General features: G+C 46.1%; 2 protein-coding genes across 3 annotated transcripts; one reads left to right on the top strand and one right to left on the bottom strand.

Annotated features, from left to right (window-relative positions):
* The first annotated feature begins 2,563 nt into the window (after positions 1-2,563).
* On the top strand, positions 2,564-10,976 carry Pxn (Peroxidasin). The gene is made up of 8 exons (XM_014355292.2): positions 2,564-2,763; positions 6,197-6,711; positions 6,788-7,110; positions 7,198-7,649; positions 7,731-8,079; positions 8,173-8,683; positions 8,767-9,185; positions 9,288-10,976. Exons 1-8 carry the CDS (start codon positions 2,564-2,566, stop codon positions 10,419-10,421), a joined length of 3,903 nt encoding a protein of 1,300 aa, XP_014210778.2. The 3' UTR covers positions 10,422-10,976.
* Positions 10,712-11,534, bottom strand: LOC106641075 (acyl-coenzyme A thioesterase 13). Of its 2 annotated transcripts, none has more exons than XM_014355301.2 (3): positions 11,323-11,534; positions 11,026-11,213; positions 10,712-10,939 (listed from the first exon to the last, which is right to left on the bottom strand). In XM_014355301.2, exons 1-3 carry the CDS (start codon positions 11,401-11,403, stop codon positions 10,780-10,782), a joined length of 429 nt encoding a protein of 142 aa, XP_014210787.1. In that variant the 5' UTR covers positions 11,404-11,534; the 3' UTR covers positions 10,712-10,779. The 2 variants fall into 2 exon arrangements, with proteins under 2 accessions (XP_014210787.1, XP_089448144.1); XM_089592018.1 differs by having other exon boundaries at positions 11,319-11,368.
* Between the last annotated feature and the right edge of the window lie 4,162 nt (positions 11,535-15,696).

Below are 15,696 nucleotides of genomic sequence, written 5' to 3'. Positions count from 1 at the left end.
TCCATCGTAGGGTATGATCTATTTTATTGAGCTCAAAATAACTGTCCTCGACGTAATGTCCAGTTTGTACATTTCTTTGAAACCAACGAAATTCTGCCAACCAACCGATGACGAAACGCATCTGTGTTAAAAGCACATCGCCGCCGGTAGAATATATATACACACGTCAATTTAATCCTCCCCCGAGGACTCCGAGCTCTATATACACTTTATCTGTACGGATACCTGCACATCCAATGTATACGCGGGTATCGCAGCCTCCCCGAATCGGGTCAACATCTCAGTGGGTATATACGGTCATGTACGCAATATATACTATGGGTGTGTACTCCCACGCGCATCTGTAGCCCGCAGCCTACGTCGAGCTTCATACATGTCGCCACGCGAACTTTGCTTCGTTAACCACCGACACTCCCTGTACATGATGTATATATCGGCTCTTTTATAGCAAAACGAAATGCAATGTTGACTGAATGCATGATATGCACTCGTATAACGTACGTGTGACGATGGAAATAGTTGGGATGAGGGACATTTTTTTTTTTCTTCTTCCTCTTCAACGGGGGGAAAAGGATATCGAGGAAAGTTAATTTATATCTTACCATACGGCGACCGGAGGTCATTTTTAGACGCTCAACTCGCCAGTTCGATGGGTAAAAATGGCACGCTGTTTTAGGGACATTAATTTTTTTTGTCCGACTAATATGCCGATACAGAACTTTCTAATTTTTTTTTTCCTATTTGGTACGCTGGACGCTTGTACAATGGCTCGATGTGTATCGTGGTTGTATTTCACAGTATACTATTTATAACAATTTATTTTATCTTGGATACAAAAGCAATGAAATTGATTCATTTACGTGTATTGTAGGCAGGGATGACAATAAATTATGAATCAAAGTACGCAAACACCAACGTGCACTTTCGCGGTTTGAAACTAAAAAAAGCATTTTTAATCGGACCACAGGTAACAGTTATCTGCTTGTATTTGAGATGAAGGATGATATGTACATATTGCAGCCTTGTTAAAAGAAAAGTTGGCGAAATTATATATTATTTTGAAAAAGGATTAGTTGCCAATACATTTGATACATTTATTGCGGAGACGAACTTAGTTATCTGCAAGTATATTATCCGGGGGGGGGGGGTCCAGCAACTCGAACATCAATCTAACTTGGTACCAATATACCAAAGGATTTTTTTCCCCCCCACAAAACCGATACCCAAACGTCCCAAGTACAATCACCCGAGCCCGGAATTTCTCAACTCCGGAATATTCCGAAGCGCAAACTCTCAAAAGGCCAAAATAATTGTATTCCAACTCCGGAACTCACGCAGTCCAAACTTGAAACTTCAATTAGCATAAATTGTGTTACGCGATTCACTCTCGACGTCTCGTTGTAGCGCGTATAATGCGTATACGTATTATATATCCAGCCGCACAATGGTGTACCTATATACGTGGGCATGATATAACACATCCAACGGAGGACGGAAGGCCCTTTAAATTATTCCGGACACGCCGCTATCTCGGACATGTCGGGGGATAATTTGCAATAATTTCCCGAACGACGCGGCTTATCTCCGTCGCACTCGCGCGCTTGTGACGTAAAGAGCAGCCCTTCGAGACGCGCCGGGTGTAAAAACCTGTAAAAACGAAGGGAGCGCGAATTATTGGAAGAAACAGTTGGTCGATCGCACTACCCTCGCCACCCCATCCGCTAGAAGGGCAGGCCTTACGTGTCGACCCTCGGTTTAAACGCGTTTTTCTCTTGTCAATCGGTAAAAATTAAAGTGCCATGCCCTCCGATCTGTCGGTCCTTCGGCATCACCGTACACGAGAAATGGTTTAATAATCCTCGCGATCGCCCGTACATATATAATTATACTCTGGTCCGCAATATGCTTCACGGGGCGAGGAAGCGAAGCGTATTAAACCATACGGCAACAGCTTGTGCGCGCACTCCTCCGAAATCGAGGGGGAGGTAGAAAAAAAAAAAAAAAAAAAGGTCGCATAGGTTTTTTTTTTTTCTCGTTTTTTCGATCCTCTCCACGGGCGTTTGGAGGCACAAAGGTGTGTACAATACCTTCCACACCGGCCGAAAGAACAAGAATAAGACGAGAAAGAAGAGCAAAGTCTCGGTCTCATATCATCAAAAATGAAGAAATACACGGTAAAAGAAAGAGAGAGAGTCCCTCCTCCGGTTGTATTCTCTCTCGCGCGCGCGTAAAACGTAGGTGTATGTACCATACCTATACCTATATCTCTTTCCGCGGGAGATGGGTCCTCGCGGTACCGCAGCATCGGCGCGGCGGCAGTATCGTTGGTGACGAGCCACCGGCAACACTACTTATACCCACGTATATAACATTTTGGCACCCTCTCTCGCTTCGCATATTATTACACATACAATCGATACCTCGTACGCGATAAAATTAACTCCCTCTCGCTATGTAGCCACGAATCTTTCCCCTTTTTTTTTGTCCCCTCATTCGTGCCATTTATCGGGTGTAGGGGGTGTACACCAGAAGAGGGAAGGGGGATAGATCTCTTGTTCCAGAGATGTACAGGGATACCACGAGGATGGGATTGGTGGTACTGGCGATCGCGCTGGCGGTGCAGGTCGCCGGTGCGTCGTTGGCCAACGGCACGAGTACCGGGTGCCCGGCGAGGTGCACGTGCGTAAGCTCCAGCGGCACCGTCCGGTGCGTTTTCCAGAAGCTCCATCGAGTGCCAAGGCTGCCGAGCGACACCGCTGTACTGTGAGTTTTTTCTTTTGCCATTTTTTTTTATACGACTTATTAATTATTTATCCACCTCTGCTTCGGCACCATATATATGTATGTATAGTTTCGCGCAAAAGCTGTGTACGGTTGTGGGGTTTTTACTTTGATTTGCACTTTCACTGATAATACGCGCCCGACTTGTTTTCGACTTTTGTGTGCCCGATAAATCTTACGCTTACTGCGCACCACGATTTTACAAGAGCTGCGGCCGGTCCCTTGTGATATTTTTATTATAAAAACCTCGACAACATTGAATGTGTCGTTTGTCCGGCACGTTCGCTCTCGCGCCTATATTGTGTTTTGGAAACAAAGGCTCTGCGCATAGGTGTAGACAAGTGACGCGTTTGGTAATTATTCGGCTCATTCAACGTCGCAATTTTCTTTTTCATGAATAATTAGTCTCCATTAATCGCTTTTGATGAACAATTTTACGACATTCCTTTGGCTTTCCCTCCCCCCCCCCCAAAGATCAATTAGCAAAGTGACAAATGATACAACAGAAGAAGTGATTCACCCAAAGCCCAATGGTGTGCACAACCGCAGGGGTGTACCTACTCTACGTGTAATATTGTTCTAAGCTAGCGATATGCGCAAAGTGTATCCACTGTTTTGCTGTCCCATAAAAAAGTCTCAAGTAAAGTATACACCCACGACTCCTCCGTGTGTGTGTGCATATAAATGTGTATTATGCGAGATAACGTAAATGCAGCGGGAAGAGGAATTGGTGGAGTTGCCGGGGAACGCGGGAGAAGTAAGTACTCGTACGTTTACCTATGGGACGGAAACGCAATTTCGTGGTTTGTACTTTGCTCGTTTATTGCTACGTGTGAGCTTCTTTTCCCGGCTCAGACATGGACGCGTGTGTGGTGTACCCACGCGCGTAAATCTCGCGGCTGGTGGGTTATTTACGAGACTACTTTGGACAAAATTGAAATTGCCTTTTTTTTTTTTTTTTTTTCTTTTTTTTCTTCTTCTTCAAGCGGATCAGTTTTTTATATTCGATGAATCTCTTTTTCTTTGGGAAACAAAAAACTTTTATTTTCGCTAGGCGAGTGTATATTTTTGTCCCACGTTTCGATGTGTCAGTCGCGGCTCGTCGAATCGGATCTGAACAATGGCACTGGCGGAAAGCTCTCGCGCGTGTCCTCCGTGGCATCGCTGAAAGAAAAGTGGAATTTCAAGTTGGCACCGTAAACGTGTATAGCATAATATGTTATATACTTATATGTACCTATACGTGACCTTTTTTGGAGCGTCGCGCTTTCGCACGTATACGCTTAATGTCTCGCGAGTCTTCAAGGTCAAAGCGCCGTGACATTATTTACTCATGGAACCGTTGACAAATTTTTGTGAATTCTCAGCTTTTTCACTCACCGGACTCTGCTGTATGCAATTAGTATCGACACTTCTTTTTATTTTTCTTTTTTCATACGAAATAGCAACTCTTGAGAGAAAAGTTCTCACCTAATGTGACTAAAAGCCCAAAAGTTCGGTCGACCGCCGCACGCGCGTGTGTTCAGTTTGAGCTAAAAATCAAAAGATCGAGCACGACGAGGGAAATATAATATATGTTGACGGTATCGTGTAACATTTATTGTTTCTTCAAACCCCTAAAAACAATTTTATACTTTACTGACATAAGTAACTAATTTTCTTATTCGCTTTGATGATAAAAAAAAATCAAGTTGATTTTAATTACGTGTGCAAAATTTTCGCGTCCACGACATTTTGTCTCCTAGCGACGACGAAAAAAACCCGAGTCTCATTACGTTGTAAAGATTATTGATTTATGACGTTGCTCGCATACCTAAAAAATGGATCCTTTTTCATCTGAATCCATGAGTCATTTGATAAACCATAAAACGCACTCGATACCCCTGCATCAAAGTATAGTTTTTCTAATCCACTTACTTTGCTTTCACACCACAAAGTATCATCACCGAGTTCTATATTAATGCACTAATGCATCACACCACCACACGGACAAGTTAGCGCGAGAGTAGATCACCACCACCACCACCAGCTCTCTCTCCCTCGTCGCTTCTCAACTTTCAACTTTATCTCTTATCCGTACAAGGTATATATGTATAAAATAATGCACTTCGAACTACTCGGACTCTATATTATTATATGATATATTATAATGTAATAGCTTTCCTGCTAGATACTAGTACTGCGTATCTGGGTGCCAGTATTTCCGTATGGATTTACTTGTTAAACAACTGTACGGATGAGTACGTGCCATCTATATAATATTATACACTCTGCTCAAATGCCCGTGTGCTTTTCTCAATTTCTTTCCGTGTAAGTTTAAATCTAGACGCTTAGGGGTGGGGTCTGAAATAACGACAGTTCACTTTAATTTTGCAGTAAAACTATGACGTGTATTCCGACGACAACGATAGCTCAGTGCAGCGACTGTTCGGTATTTCGACAGCCAATCATAAGGCAGTTTACTTTGACTTTCTTCTTATACTGCTTCGCGATTGGCTGTCGAGATACCGAACAGTCGCTGCACTAAGCTATCGTTGTCGTCGAAATACACGTCGCTGAAATGAACATTCATAGTTTTACTGCAAAATTAAAGTGAACTGTCGTTATTTCGGAACCCACCCACGCTTAGTCATGCGTATAGTATCAGACGCGAGGCAGGGACGCGTGCACGCGCCAGTTATGTATTTATTGAGTGTGTGTGATTGGCACATTCTATTATACAGCCGACCGGGGGCTGATGATGATTTTCGAGCTAAAATCGTGATGTTGGACGTTACCCTAGTTTCGTCGGTGTCCCTGGCTCTCGTGGTCGTCACGCATGCAACCAACTCATTATAGGGATGACAGGTACATGGGATACCCACCATAATTTCTTTCCTACCCTTATAGAGTGAAGTTGTTTTAGAGAGTACATATACGTAAACGAAAAAAAAATTGTACCTATACCATTCATCTCCATCGAGCAAAATGCGCTGCACCGGGTCAAAAAGCACGGGAAACCAAAAAAAACCAACACTGGTCCAATCTAATGAATGGAAACCCCTTCCCCAGGGAGCTTCTATTCATTCCGCAGCGAAGAAAAACAAAAAAACGAACACGAGGGTAAACAACGCGCCGATAAATCTCGTGACTTTTTTTTTTAAATTGCGATTCGAAACAGTGGAAATCAAAGCTCGAACTCGCGCGGGTGTATGCGATTGGTGAATCGGTGCGCTGTAATATTACATCTCGCGCTGACGAGTGAGGAGAAAAAGCAGCGTACACAGCTGGGACGTGTTTTTCAGAGGGCGATCGTTACTGTTCCACTTTGATGTTTCATCTACTTTTTTTTTTTTTTTTTTTCGTTTTATCCGTCGTTGTACAAACGTTTCGATCCAAAATTTGCACCTCACCCGCCATCATTGATGACACGCAGGGACCTGCGCTTCAACGACATCGTAGAGCTGCGACCGGGCGATTTTCACGGGCTGTCCCGGCTGCACACGCTGATGCTGAACGACAACCATCTCCGCCACCTGCCGGCCTCGGTGTTTGCGGGCGCGCCGGGCCTGCGCTACGTCTACCTCTACAAGAACGACCTCGAGTCCATCGAGCCCGGGGCCTTTGCCGACCTCCCCAGGCTCGAGCAGCTCTTCCTCCACCAGAACCAGCTGCGCGAGATCCTGCCCGGCACCTTCGACGACCTCCCCAGGCTCGAGCGCCTCTTCCTGCAGAACAACCGGCTCGAGCGGCTGCCGGCCGAGGCCTTCAGGAATATCGGGCACAACGCAAAACTCCGGCTGGACAGCAACGCCCTCATCTGCGACTGCGAGATACTCTGGCTGGTCGAGAGGATGAAGGAGCGCGTCGAGATGCCGGCCGTGTGCCGGGGCCCCCGGGAGATGGAGGGCAAGCGGCTCGACGACATGACGCCCGAGGACTTTCACTGCAGTTTAGTGACGCTGATGACTACTTTATCCCAATACCTCTGAAAAACAAAAAAAAAAGTACCCATGTACTCCTGCAGGTAGACCGGTAATAATGGAGGGTCCGGAGGATATGGAGGTGCAGCTGGGCGAGACGGCGATATTCCGGTGCAGGGCGGGTGGCGACCCGCAGCCGAGCATCACGTGGATGCGGGACTCGAACGAGATACCCGTGGAGGACGAGCGTTACCAGCTGGCGGTCGACGGCAGCCTCGTCATCAGCCAAGTTACCGAAAGCGACGCCGGCGAGTACGAGTGCGTGGCCCACAACGGAATGGGGTACACAAAGTCGCGCGCCGCCAGGACCCTCATCGTCTCGTCGTCGCAGGCCCCGCGCTTCGTCGAGACCCCGAGGTCGCAGACGGTGGGTCGTTGTTTATTGAAATAATAATCCATCCAACAAGGATGGTGGACCAGGTGTGTGTTCAACGGTGATAATTGTTACATGTAGGTCCACGCGGGCATGGACGTGGTGATGGTGTGCCGCGCCGTCGAGACCCAGCCGAGCAGCCGGATCGAGTGGTGGCGCGACGGGGCGCGGGTGCACACGCGCGGCAGGTACCAGGTGGAGGACGCCGGCTCGAGTTTGAAGATCCTTGCGGCCAAGGAGGCGGACTCGGCGCGCTACGTGTGCCAGGCGCGCAACTCGCACGGCTACGCCGAGACGAGCGCCGATCTTAGCGTGGTCGGCGAGGAGCACCACCCGCCGAGGCTGACCTACCAGCCCCAGGACATGGAGGTCGAGCTCGGAGCCATCGTCGAGTTGGCCTGTAGAGCCGAGGGACAGCCGCGGCCCAAGGTATCCTGGAGGAAGGACGGCAGCGCCCTCGAGGGCAACAGGACCCGCGTCTCGAAGCACGGCAGTCTGTACCTGTACAACGTTACCGAGCGCGACGTCGGCAGGTGAGGTGCCTTTCTCTCTTTTACTTTGGAAATGGTGCGTTTGTTTGAAAAACGAAACGATGAGTAATGTGTGTTTTTCAGATACGAGTGCACGGCAGCCAACGAGCACGGCCGAGCGACGGCCTCGGCGCTGGTGCGGGTGCGCCGGCCGGACTCGAACGAGGGTCTGGTGCTGAGGGCCTTCAAGGAGGCGACGCGCGAAATCGACCGGGCCATCAACAACACGCTCGAGCAGCTGTTCAACCCGGCCTCGCGGTCCTCGAATCCCTTCCATTTGTCCCGGTTTCCCGACGCGGTGGCCAGAAGAGCCGCCCGGCCGGCCGAGCTGTTCGAGCGCGCGCTCCTCCACGTGCGCCGGATGGTCGAGTCCGGGACTTTTGCCAACGCGACCGACGATTTCACGTACGAGGAGCTCCTGACGCACGAGCAGGTATATATATGCAATAGCGATACGTAGAGTATTTTACTGTAGGCTCTTGGGTGGAGAAAAAAAAAAAAAGAAGAAAATTAATGAAAATTACAGCTGGTCGAGCTGGAAAAGTTGTCGGGCTGCACGTCGCACAGGCACGGCGAGGAGTGCCTGAATCTCTGCTACCACAACCGCTACCGGACGATCGACGGCAAATGCAACAACCTGGAGCATCCAACGTGGGGCTCCTCGTACACGGGCTTCCGCCGGATTCTTCGGCCGATCTACGAGAACGGCTTCTCGCAGCCGGTGGGCTGGGACAGGTCGCGACTCTATCACGGCCATACCAAGCCGGCGGCTCGGCTGGTCTCAACGAGTCTCATTGTCAGCGAAGACATCACCTCCGACGATCGTATTACGCACTTGGTCATGCAATGGGGCCAGTGGATAGACCACGACTTTGACCACGCTCTACCCGCAGTGTCGAGCGAGTCCTGGGGTGGCATAGACTGCAAAAAGTCTTGCGACAACGCAGCTCCCTGCTTCCCGATGGAAGTGCCGCCTGGCGATCCGAGGATCAAGAACCGGAGGTGCATCGATTTCTTTAGGACGAGCGCTGTGTGCGGTCGGTAAAGCAGATTGGGATTATAGTCGTATCGTTTTGCTCGAATTAAAAATGGATGTAATATGGACAACGTGCGGTTTCAGGGTCGGGTATGACGAGCATCCTGTGGGGCAAGCTCACGCCTCGAGAACAATTGAACCAATTGACGAGCTATTTGGACGCCTCGCAGGTTTACGGCTACGACGACAACGTGGCTCGCGATCTCCGCGATTTCACCACCGATCTCGGACTGTTGCTCGAGGGACCGAGTTTTCCCGGCCGGAAGGCCCTCTTACCCTTTGCCAACGGCCAGTTTATCGACTGTCGGCGGAACGTCAGCGAGAGCTCGGTCAATTGCTTCTTGGCCGGTGATTTTAGGGTCAACGAGCAGATCGGCCTCACGGTCATGCACACCGTCTGGATGAGGGAGCACAACCGCATCGCCAGAAAGCTACATCTGATCAATCCCCACTGGAGGGGAGAAAAGCTGTACCAGGAGGCGAGGAAGATTGTTGGCGCCCAGGTATTGTACACAATGCTGGTGCTTTTATTTTAGGTGGAAAAATCGTTTTGTTTTTTTTTTGTTTTTTTTTTTTTATTTACCTTCGTCCGCGCGTGTTTGCAGATGCAAGTTATCACGTACAGAGACTGGATTCCTCGAGTACTGGGAGATACTTCGGACGAGCTTTTCGGCGCGTATCGAGGCTACGACAAAAACGTGGACGCGAGTATTGCCAACGTGTTCGCTACCGCAGCTCTTCGCTTCGGACACTCCCTGATTCAGCCAAAACTGGAGCGCTTGGGTGAGGATATGCAACCGACACCCCAAGGACCGTTGCACTTGAGGGACGCGTTTTTCGCGCCCTGGCGGTTGGTCGACGAAGGTGGCACGGATCCTTTGTTGCGAGGAATGTTCGCCACTCCAGCCAAGCTCAAGAGGCCCGAGCAGAATCTGAACTCCGAACTTACGGAGCAGTTGTTCCGCACGGCTCACGCGGTGGCTTTGGACTTGGCGTCGATGAACATCCAGAGAGGTCGGGACCACGCCCTTCCATCGTACGTCGATTGGCGGCGATACTGCAACATGTCCGAGGTCGAGACGTTTGACGATCTTAGGGGTGAAATAAGCAGCTTGCACGTTCGGAATAAGCTGCGCGAGCTCTATGGGCATCCTGGAAACATCGACGTCTGGGTTGGCGGAATCCTCGAGGATCAAGTGCCCGATGCGAAAGTCGGGCCGCTTTTCAAGTGTCTATTGAGGGAGCAGTTCAAACGAATGAGAGACGGGGACAGGTTCTGGCTGGAGAACCCCGTGGTTTTTCAGCCCGAGCAGCTCAGGCAAATAAGGAAAACGAGCCTGGCGAGGATCATCTGCGACAACGCCGACAACATCACTCGCGTGCAGAGGGACGTCTTTTTACTGCCGGATGGAGACAACAGTTTCGTCTCCTGCGGGGAAATACCCGAAATCGACTTGCACCCGTGGTCAGAGTGCTGCGAAGAGTGCATAGAGCAGGCGGACGAAAGCAATGCGATCTCTAGGTCGAGGAGAAACGCGGCAAAGTACTCAGCTACCGCGAACGGTCATTACGGTCTGAAGAGTCGAGAGGACGAGGTGCGAAGGAAGATTAAGAGAGTCGAGGAGATGCTGAATAGCGCGAGCGAGGAGTATGCCAGGGTTAGTAGGGTCTTGAGCGACTTGAGCACCAGAATCGAAGAAATGAAGCATCTGCTCGATGAGATGAAGAGTGTCGTTTGAAGATTGGACAGCAAACCTTGTACTTTAGCCTTGAATTTGTTTATTGTAAACTATCAGCGTTTTTACTATTATTGTTGAATTAGCATCGAGCTGTCATTGAATTTTAGTGAGCAAATAAAATCTCGTGACTCAAACTGATGTAGAACAAGTAGGTTATAACACATTGAGACTCAGGCCATATAAAATTATAGCAACGAAACCTCAGTTGAGATTATTTTTGTTTTTAGTCTTTGGAATTATGTATTATTCTTTTTTTTTTTTTTTATATATAAATAAATTAATTACCGCATACGACCGCATAAAGGTATACTCTATATTATGTACACATGGTGGCCACTTTTCAAAAACAAGCAACAACTCATTTTCCACCAATAAACTTTGTATGAATCCCTCTAGCTACGATAGCGCCGTCCTTTTTTTTGGTAAGCTCTACCTCGAGAAAAGCCATAGTCCTGCCGGCTTTTATAGTCTTGGCATCGATTAAAATCACGTCTCCAGGAAATGCCGCTTTCAAGAATCTGTGCCATTTGTATACAAGTATTTCAGTTTCTTAATAAAATATCTCAGAAAAACACACAAACCCGAGTTTTACTGCAACACTTACGTAACATGCAAATCCACGGATACTCCAGGAAGCCCTTTATCTTTGTAACTCATAAGAGCATAAGTGGAAATACAGTCAACAAGAGTACTTGTGCAACCGCCGTGCAGTGTACCTGCATAGTTCAAGTGTTCCTCTGCAACTTCAAATTCAGCTTTGCACTTTCCATTTTCAGCTGATATGAGTTGTACCTGAAAATATAGTTTTTTATAAAAAAAGTGGTGTCACACTTATACCACTCATTTGTCATTAAGTAGGTACAGCCAAATTCAACAACTGCGACAATGAAAACAAACCAACATTTTTTAGCAGACGACCGAACGTGTTCGACTTGGCGGTCGCGTCGTACAGCACTTTAATAAACTCAGCTACTTTCGACATGTTTGCAGTAACGAATCAAGTACTCGACTAACGTTGATTATTGCCAAAGTAGCGAAAAATCTAAACTCTTAACGCCGAATCATGTAACAACGCGGTTAGATCGAAAAGTAATTTGATTTTTCATTCATGAATTTACATTTTGGAGCTGTAATAGACTATAGGTATAATATAGGTATTAATGCCGGACGCACTCGCAAACATTGCGCAATCGTTACACTATTATTATTTTTATGCAATATACATGGGAAAAGAAGATTACTATGTGTATTATGTACTTATATACTCTTTTAAGGTTAAAGTTTGTATGCATAAAAAAACTTACCGATTTACAATTTACTGGCGTCAATATGTCAATCTACTTGTTTCCGGCATTAAATTAATATTCCAAATGTTGGTTAATTCCGAGGATGGGGGCTTAATCGATAATTACCAAAAAAATCTTTTTTGTTTTTCGAGATAATTTGAAAAAATTGAATATTTCACTGTTTACTAAATATATTATTTATATATATATATATTATAATAGGAATAGCGCCAATTTTAATTTTTTTCCTTTTAACATTTACCCTTTCCATTCGTCATTTGTGTGAGACTTTGATGTATTTGAATCGACGAATCTGTAATTGAAGGTCGCGCTCGTTAAGTGGAATTTTTTGATGATTTATCACACCATCAGAATATAAATTTTTGAGTCTAGTTGACCAAAATACCAAGTATAGTCTTTACGGCCAAAACCTAAAAGTATTGATGAATAATTTGGCCGTTTTTCACCTGCTTTGCAAGTATGTACATAGAACAAATAAAGCACCGGTTGGACGGACAGTTGTTTTTTTTTTCTTTCCATTACGATTCACAATTCGCTTCGTGAATAATTCAAGTCTCTTTTATACAGTATAACTCAGCGTCGATCAAAATTTCAAATACTCGTCACGACTCACGGGTAATAAAATACAGAATTTCTTTAAATATAATGCACAATGTTATGTATCATCTACTGCGAAGTAATAAAAGGCAGTGAATGTTAGTCAAAGAAATAAGTTGAAAAAAAATCGAAATACTTTTTTCCATCCCAAGATTTGATGTATACCAACCGTACAGCGTATATACACACGTTGTTCTCGGGCCGACTCACAGATGTCCCAAGACGTACGATCCACGCAGCTTCTTGTCCCACTACAAACGGATTAGTTAGATATGATCTTCCCACTTAGAATATACGTATATACATTGCACAATGGACCGTGCAAACGATGAACCAGTTGAACGTAGCCGCATAGCGATAAAAAATAAATCGTCCAGTACTTACGGAAGAAAGAGAGAGAGAGATTTGTTTTACAGGTGTATACGCGTATACTTGGAGGAAAAGAAAAAAGAGCCGTTTTGCAAGCCGCGATCTTCGCTTGTACAATAGAAACCGCGGACGGACATCCCTATATACAAGAATGGGAGGGCTAATCGAAGGAAAAATCTCTGCATGCCGGCTCTGACTGCGTGAAAAAGTCACTCTGCAAATACCCATATACCTACTTACGTGTAATTTTACAGTTAACAGGGAGATGCAACGAGATGGTTTTGCGTCGGGTAGTTTTGCCGCTCTGATTGTCCGCGTATTTTGTGTGTAATTGCTTGCGGAGGGGAAAGAAGAGATAACACGCGCGTACGCGCCGGCGTGAGATTATTCTCGTTTACTGTAGGTATTCTATACACTGCACCGGTAATTGTTACGAGGATCGGTTACGCAGGTATACGTGTAATTGGATGGGGGCTTTGTTTTCCTTTTCTTTTCGCGTGTAACACACTGCAGTCAAGTTCAACAAATCGGCGACAAAATGGTACCTCCCTTTCATTTCCGCACATATAATATCTTTAATGTAATTATGTACACCCTATTGGTGAAATTGTATATACGCACAAAACTCAATCGTTCCAGCTCACGGTCAACCGATTCATCGGCACTATTCGTCACGTACAACGCACACGTTATAGATAAAAATCGTTAAATGGCCTATTATGGCGCGGAAAACCTGATGTAAGCCCTCGAGGGAGTAAATATGGAGTACTGTGGCAGATAAAAAGAAGTAATCGTTAAATATTGAATCGAGAGGGGAAAAAAGTGTGCCTCGAGTAAAACGACAGATCGTCCCAACGATCGGCCTACTAGGAGTTTGGACAAAAAAAAACCATCCCCCTAGGAGAAACCGAGAAAGGAAAAAAAAAAAAAAAACTACCCCCTCGCTCATCAATCCTGAAATAAAATGAAACAGTAAAAAGGAGGAAGTGAGCTACGTTACAATAGCTCTCGTATACTCCGCGGTACCGCCAGTCGGGGAGAGACAGAGGGAAAGAAAATGGGCAGAGCTGCATCGGGAGGAGAAGAGCCCCCCTAGCTGGCACACGCAGGATAAAGAGAGAGTCCTTGAACGTATATGTGAACGCGGGGGAAAAAAGAAGAGGAGAGAACGCGCGTGCACAGTGCAGCTGCATATCTCCGGTGATACGCCGGTGCGCACACCTTTCGGCTCTCGGCGCAGGCGCTCCCACCACCCTTGCCTATATACTTGCACGGCGTTATGGAGGTATACGATTGTGCCTCGTAGCCGAGCTGATGGTTCTCGCCGGAGCTCGGGGAGAGAGAAAAAGTAGCGAGCCGCACTCGAGGTTCGGCCTTTGCCGAGAAAGGAGCTCCAAAGCCCCGACGCGCACCACCACCTCTGCCTTGTCCGTATCTCTTTCTCTATTATATTCGTATCTATATGTACGTGTAGAATCGTGACTGTGTGTGAGTGCAGATCTGCCCCCCCCCCATCCCCCACACACTAATAGCTTCTCGCTGTGTGCGTGTACGACGTAGTATACGTACGTTCTCTTTGTTTGTGCGTTGCGTGTGTTTTTTACGCGAGTGTGGGTGATTCTTTTTTTTTTTTTTTTTTTTTTTTTCTCCTCTACGCCAGTAGTAGTTATAGACGGTGTAGTAGTCGTGCACGAGTCGTACAGTGACTCTGCTTTTTTTTCTCTCTCTCGTGGCTTTTTGTTTTTTTTATTTTCAATTAATAATTTGCACGTGTGTAAATTAATAAAAAACATCTCCAGTGCGTGAATTTCGATGTGAAAGGAGATGTACTTACAAGCGCGTGGTGCGTCAGCTCATATTAGCTGAGAGTTTTGTTGTTGTTGTTGTTGTTGTTGTTGTTGTTGTATGGTTTTTTGCCAACTGACTTTTGTTGTTTAATAATTGTTTTGCGGTGCCAAGAGAGTCATCTTTTTTCTTTTTTTTTTCTTTCCTTTTCGGAGCAGTGCAGCCCGAGGGGAGCTGTGGATGCGGCTTTTTCACGGGGGTTGGCTGAATTTCGGAGCGCGCGACAAACAGGTTGGTGTGCTGCCTATATGTATATGTAGCTTTATAAGGTTAAGTCATGATATTTACCTGTGTGCAATTGTACGCTGTACATGACTTTTTATCCCAACGGAAGTTATTACAATACAATGCTGTCAATGGTTGATACTTACTTTTCTTGTGATTTTTTTTTTTGTTTTTCTTTTTTTCATAGTTGTTGGTTCAAGGTTTAATTGTTTCCATTCAGTCGGAGGCCTTATCAACAAACCATGCAAAACCAATCGTAGGGTTTTGTACTGGTAAAAAAATAATCGAATACTCGTTATTTCTTCACTAAAAAATAATACAACTATTGTAAAATGATTTGAAAAAAAGTCGACTGTTTTCCCGTTGGAACGAAGAAATAAATGTGCAAAATGTTGACTGCAAAATTGTTATCATTAAAGCATACGAGAAAAGAGAAAGGAGTGTAGGTATATAGGAACCCGTGGAGCATATAGGTAAATCTTAACCTTCGCATAGCTTAAACGTTCTCTCCCGCTTTCGTGCCGCTCTGACGTGAAAAACACATGAATGAAATAATCACGACGAACCTTACGTATATATTATAGGTACGACGCGAAACGCGCTTTATACATTTACACGTCATAAACTCGACTACATAATGCATTATGTGTATGGTCACTTTTGTTTTCGTAGATGCAAACGTTTTGCGCTAAACTTGAGTCCCTTTAACGTTAAAAATGTTGTTTGACAGGGAGAGAGGAAAAAAAAAAAAAAAAAACGACAAAAAGAAATCCAATCCCGCGCGTACGTTGGAACTCTGCAGTCCCCGGCCAAGAGAAACGGGTCCCACCGAAACCCCGATCCCTGCGGGCCCTTGTGCGCCCCCTCCCCTCTCCACGAAAAGGAATAAGGCCCATATCTGACGTTCCCTGAACTCATGGCTTAAAGTAACA

This window comes from Copidosoma floridanum, unplaced genomic scaffold (genome assembly GCF_036245765.1).
Source record: "Copidosoma floridanum isolate Cflo_tuat_1 unplaced genomic scaffold, Cflo_Japanese_pri ptg000014l, whole genome shotgun sequence".
Taxonomy (NCBI): Eukaryota; Metazoa; Arthropoda; class Insecta; order Hymenoptera; family Encyrtidae; genus Copidosoma; species Copidosoma floridanum.
This window is presented reverse-complemented; position numbering and strand designations above follow the sequence as displayed.

Coding starts and splice junctions, on each gene's coding strand:
- Pxn (XM_014355292.2), top strand. CDS start 2,564: ATGTACAGGGATACCACGAGGATGGGATTGGTGGTACTGGCGATCGCG. Junction 2,764..6,196: donor CCGAGCGACACCGCTGTACT/GTGAGTTTTTTC, acceptor GATGACACGCAG/GGACCTGCGCTTCAACGACA. Junction 7,650..7,730: donor ACCGAGCGCGACGTCGGCAG/GTGAGGTGCCTT, acceptor TGTGTTTTTCAG/ATACGAGTGCACGGCAGCCA.
- LOC106641075 (XM_014355301.2), bottom strand. CDS start 11,403: ATGTCGAAAGTAGCTGAGTTTATTAAAGTGCTGTACGACGCGACCGCC. Junction 11,214..11,322: donor TCGGTCGTCTGCTAAAAAAT/GTTGGTTTGTTT, acceptor CTATATTTTCAG/GTACAACTCATATCAGCTGA. Junction 10,940..11,025: donor TCCGTGGATTTGCATGTTAC/GTAAGTGTTGCA, acceptor CAAATGGCACAG/ATTCTTGAAAGCGGCATTTC.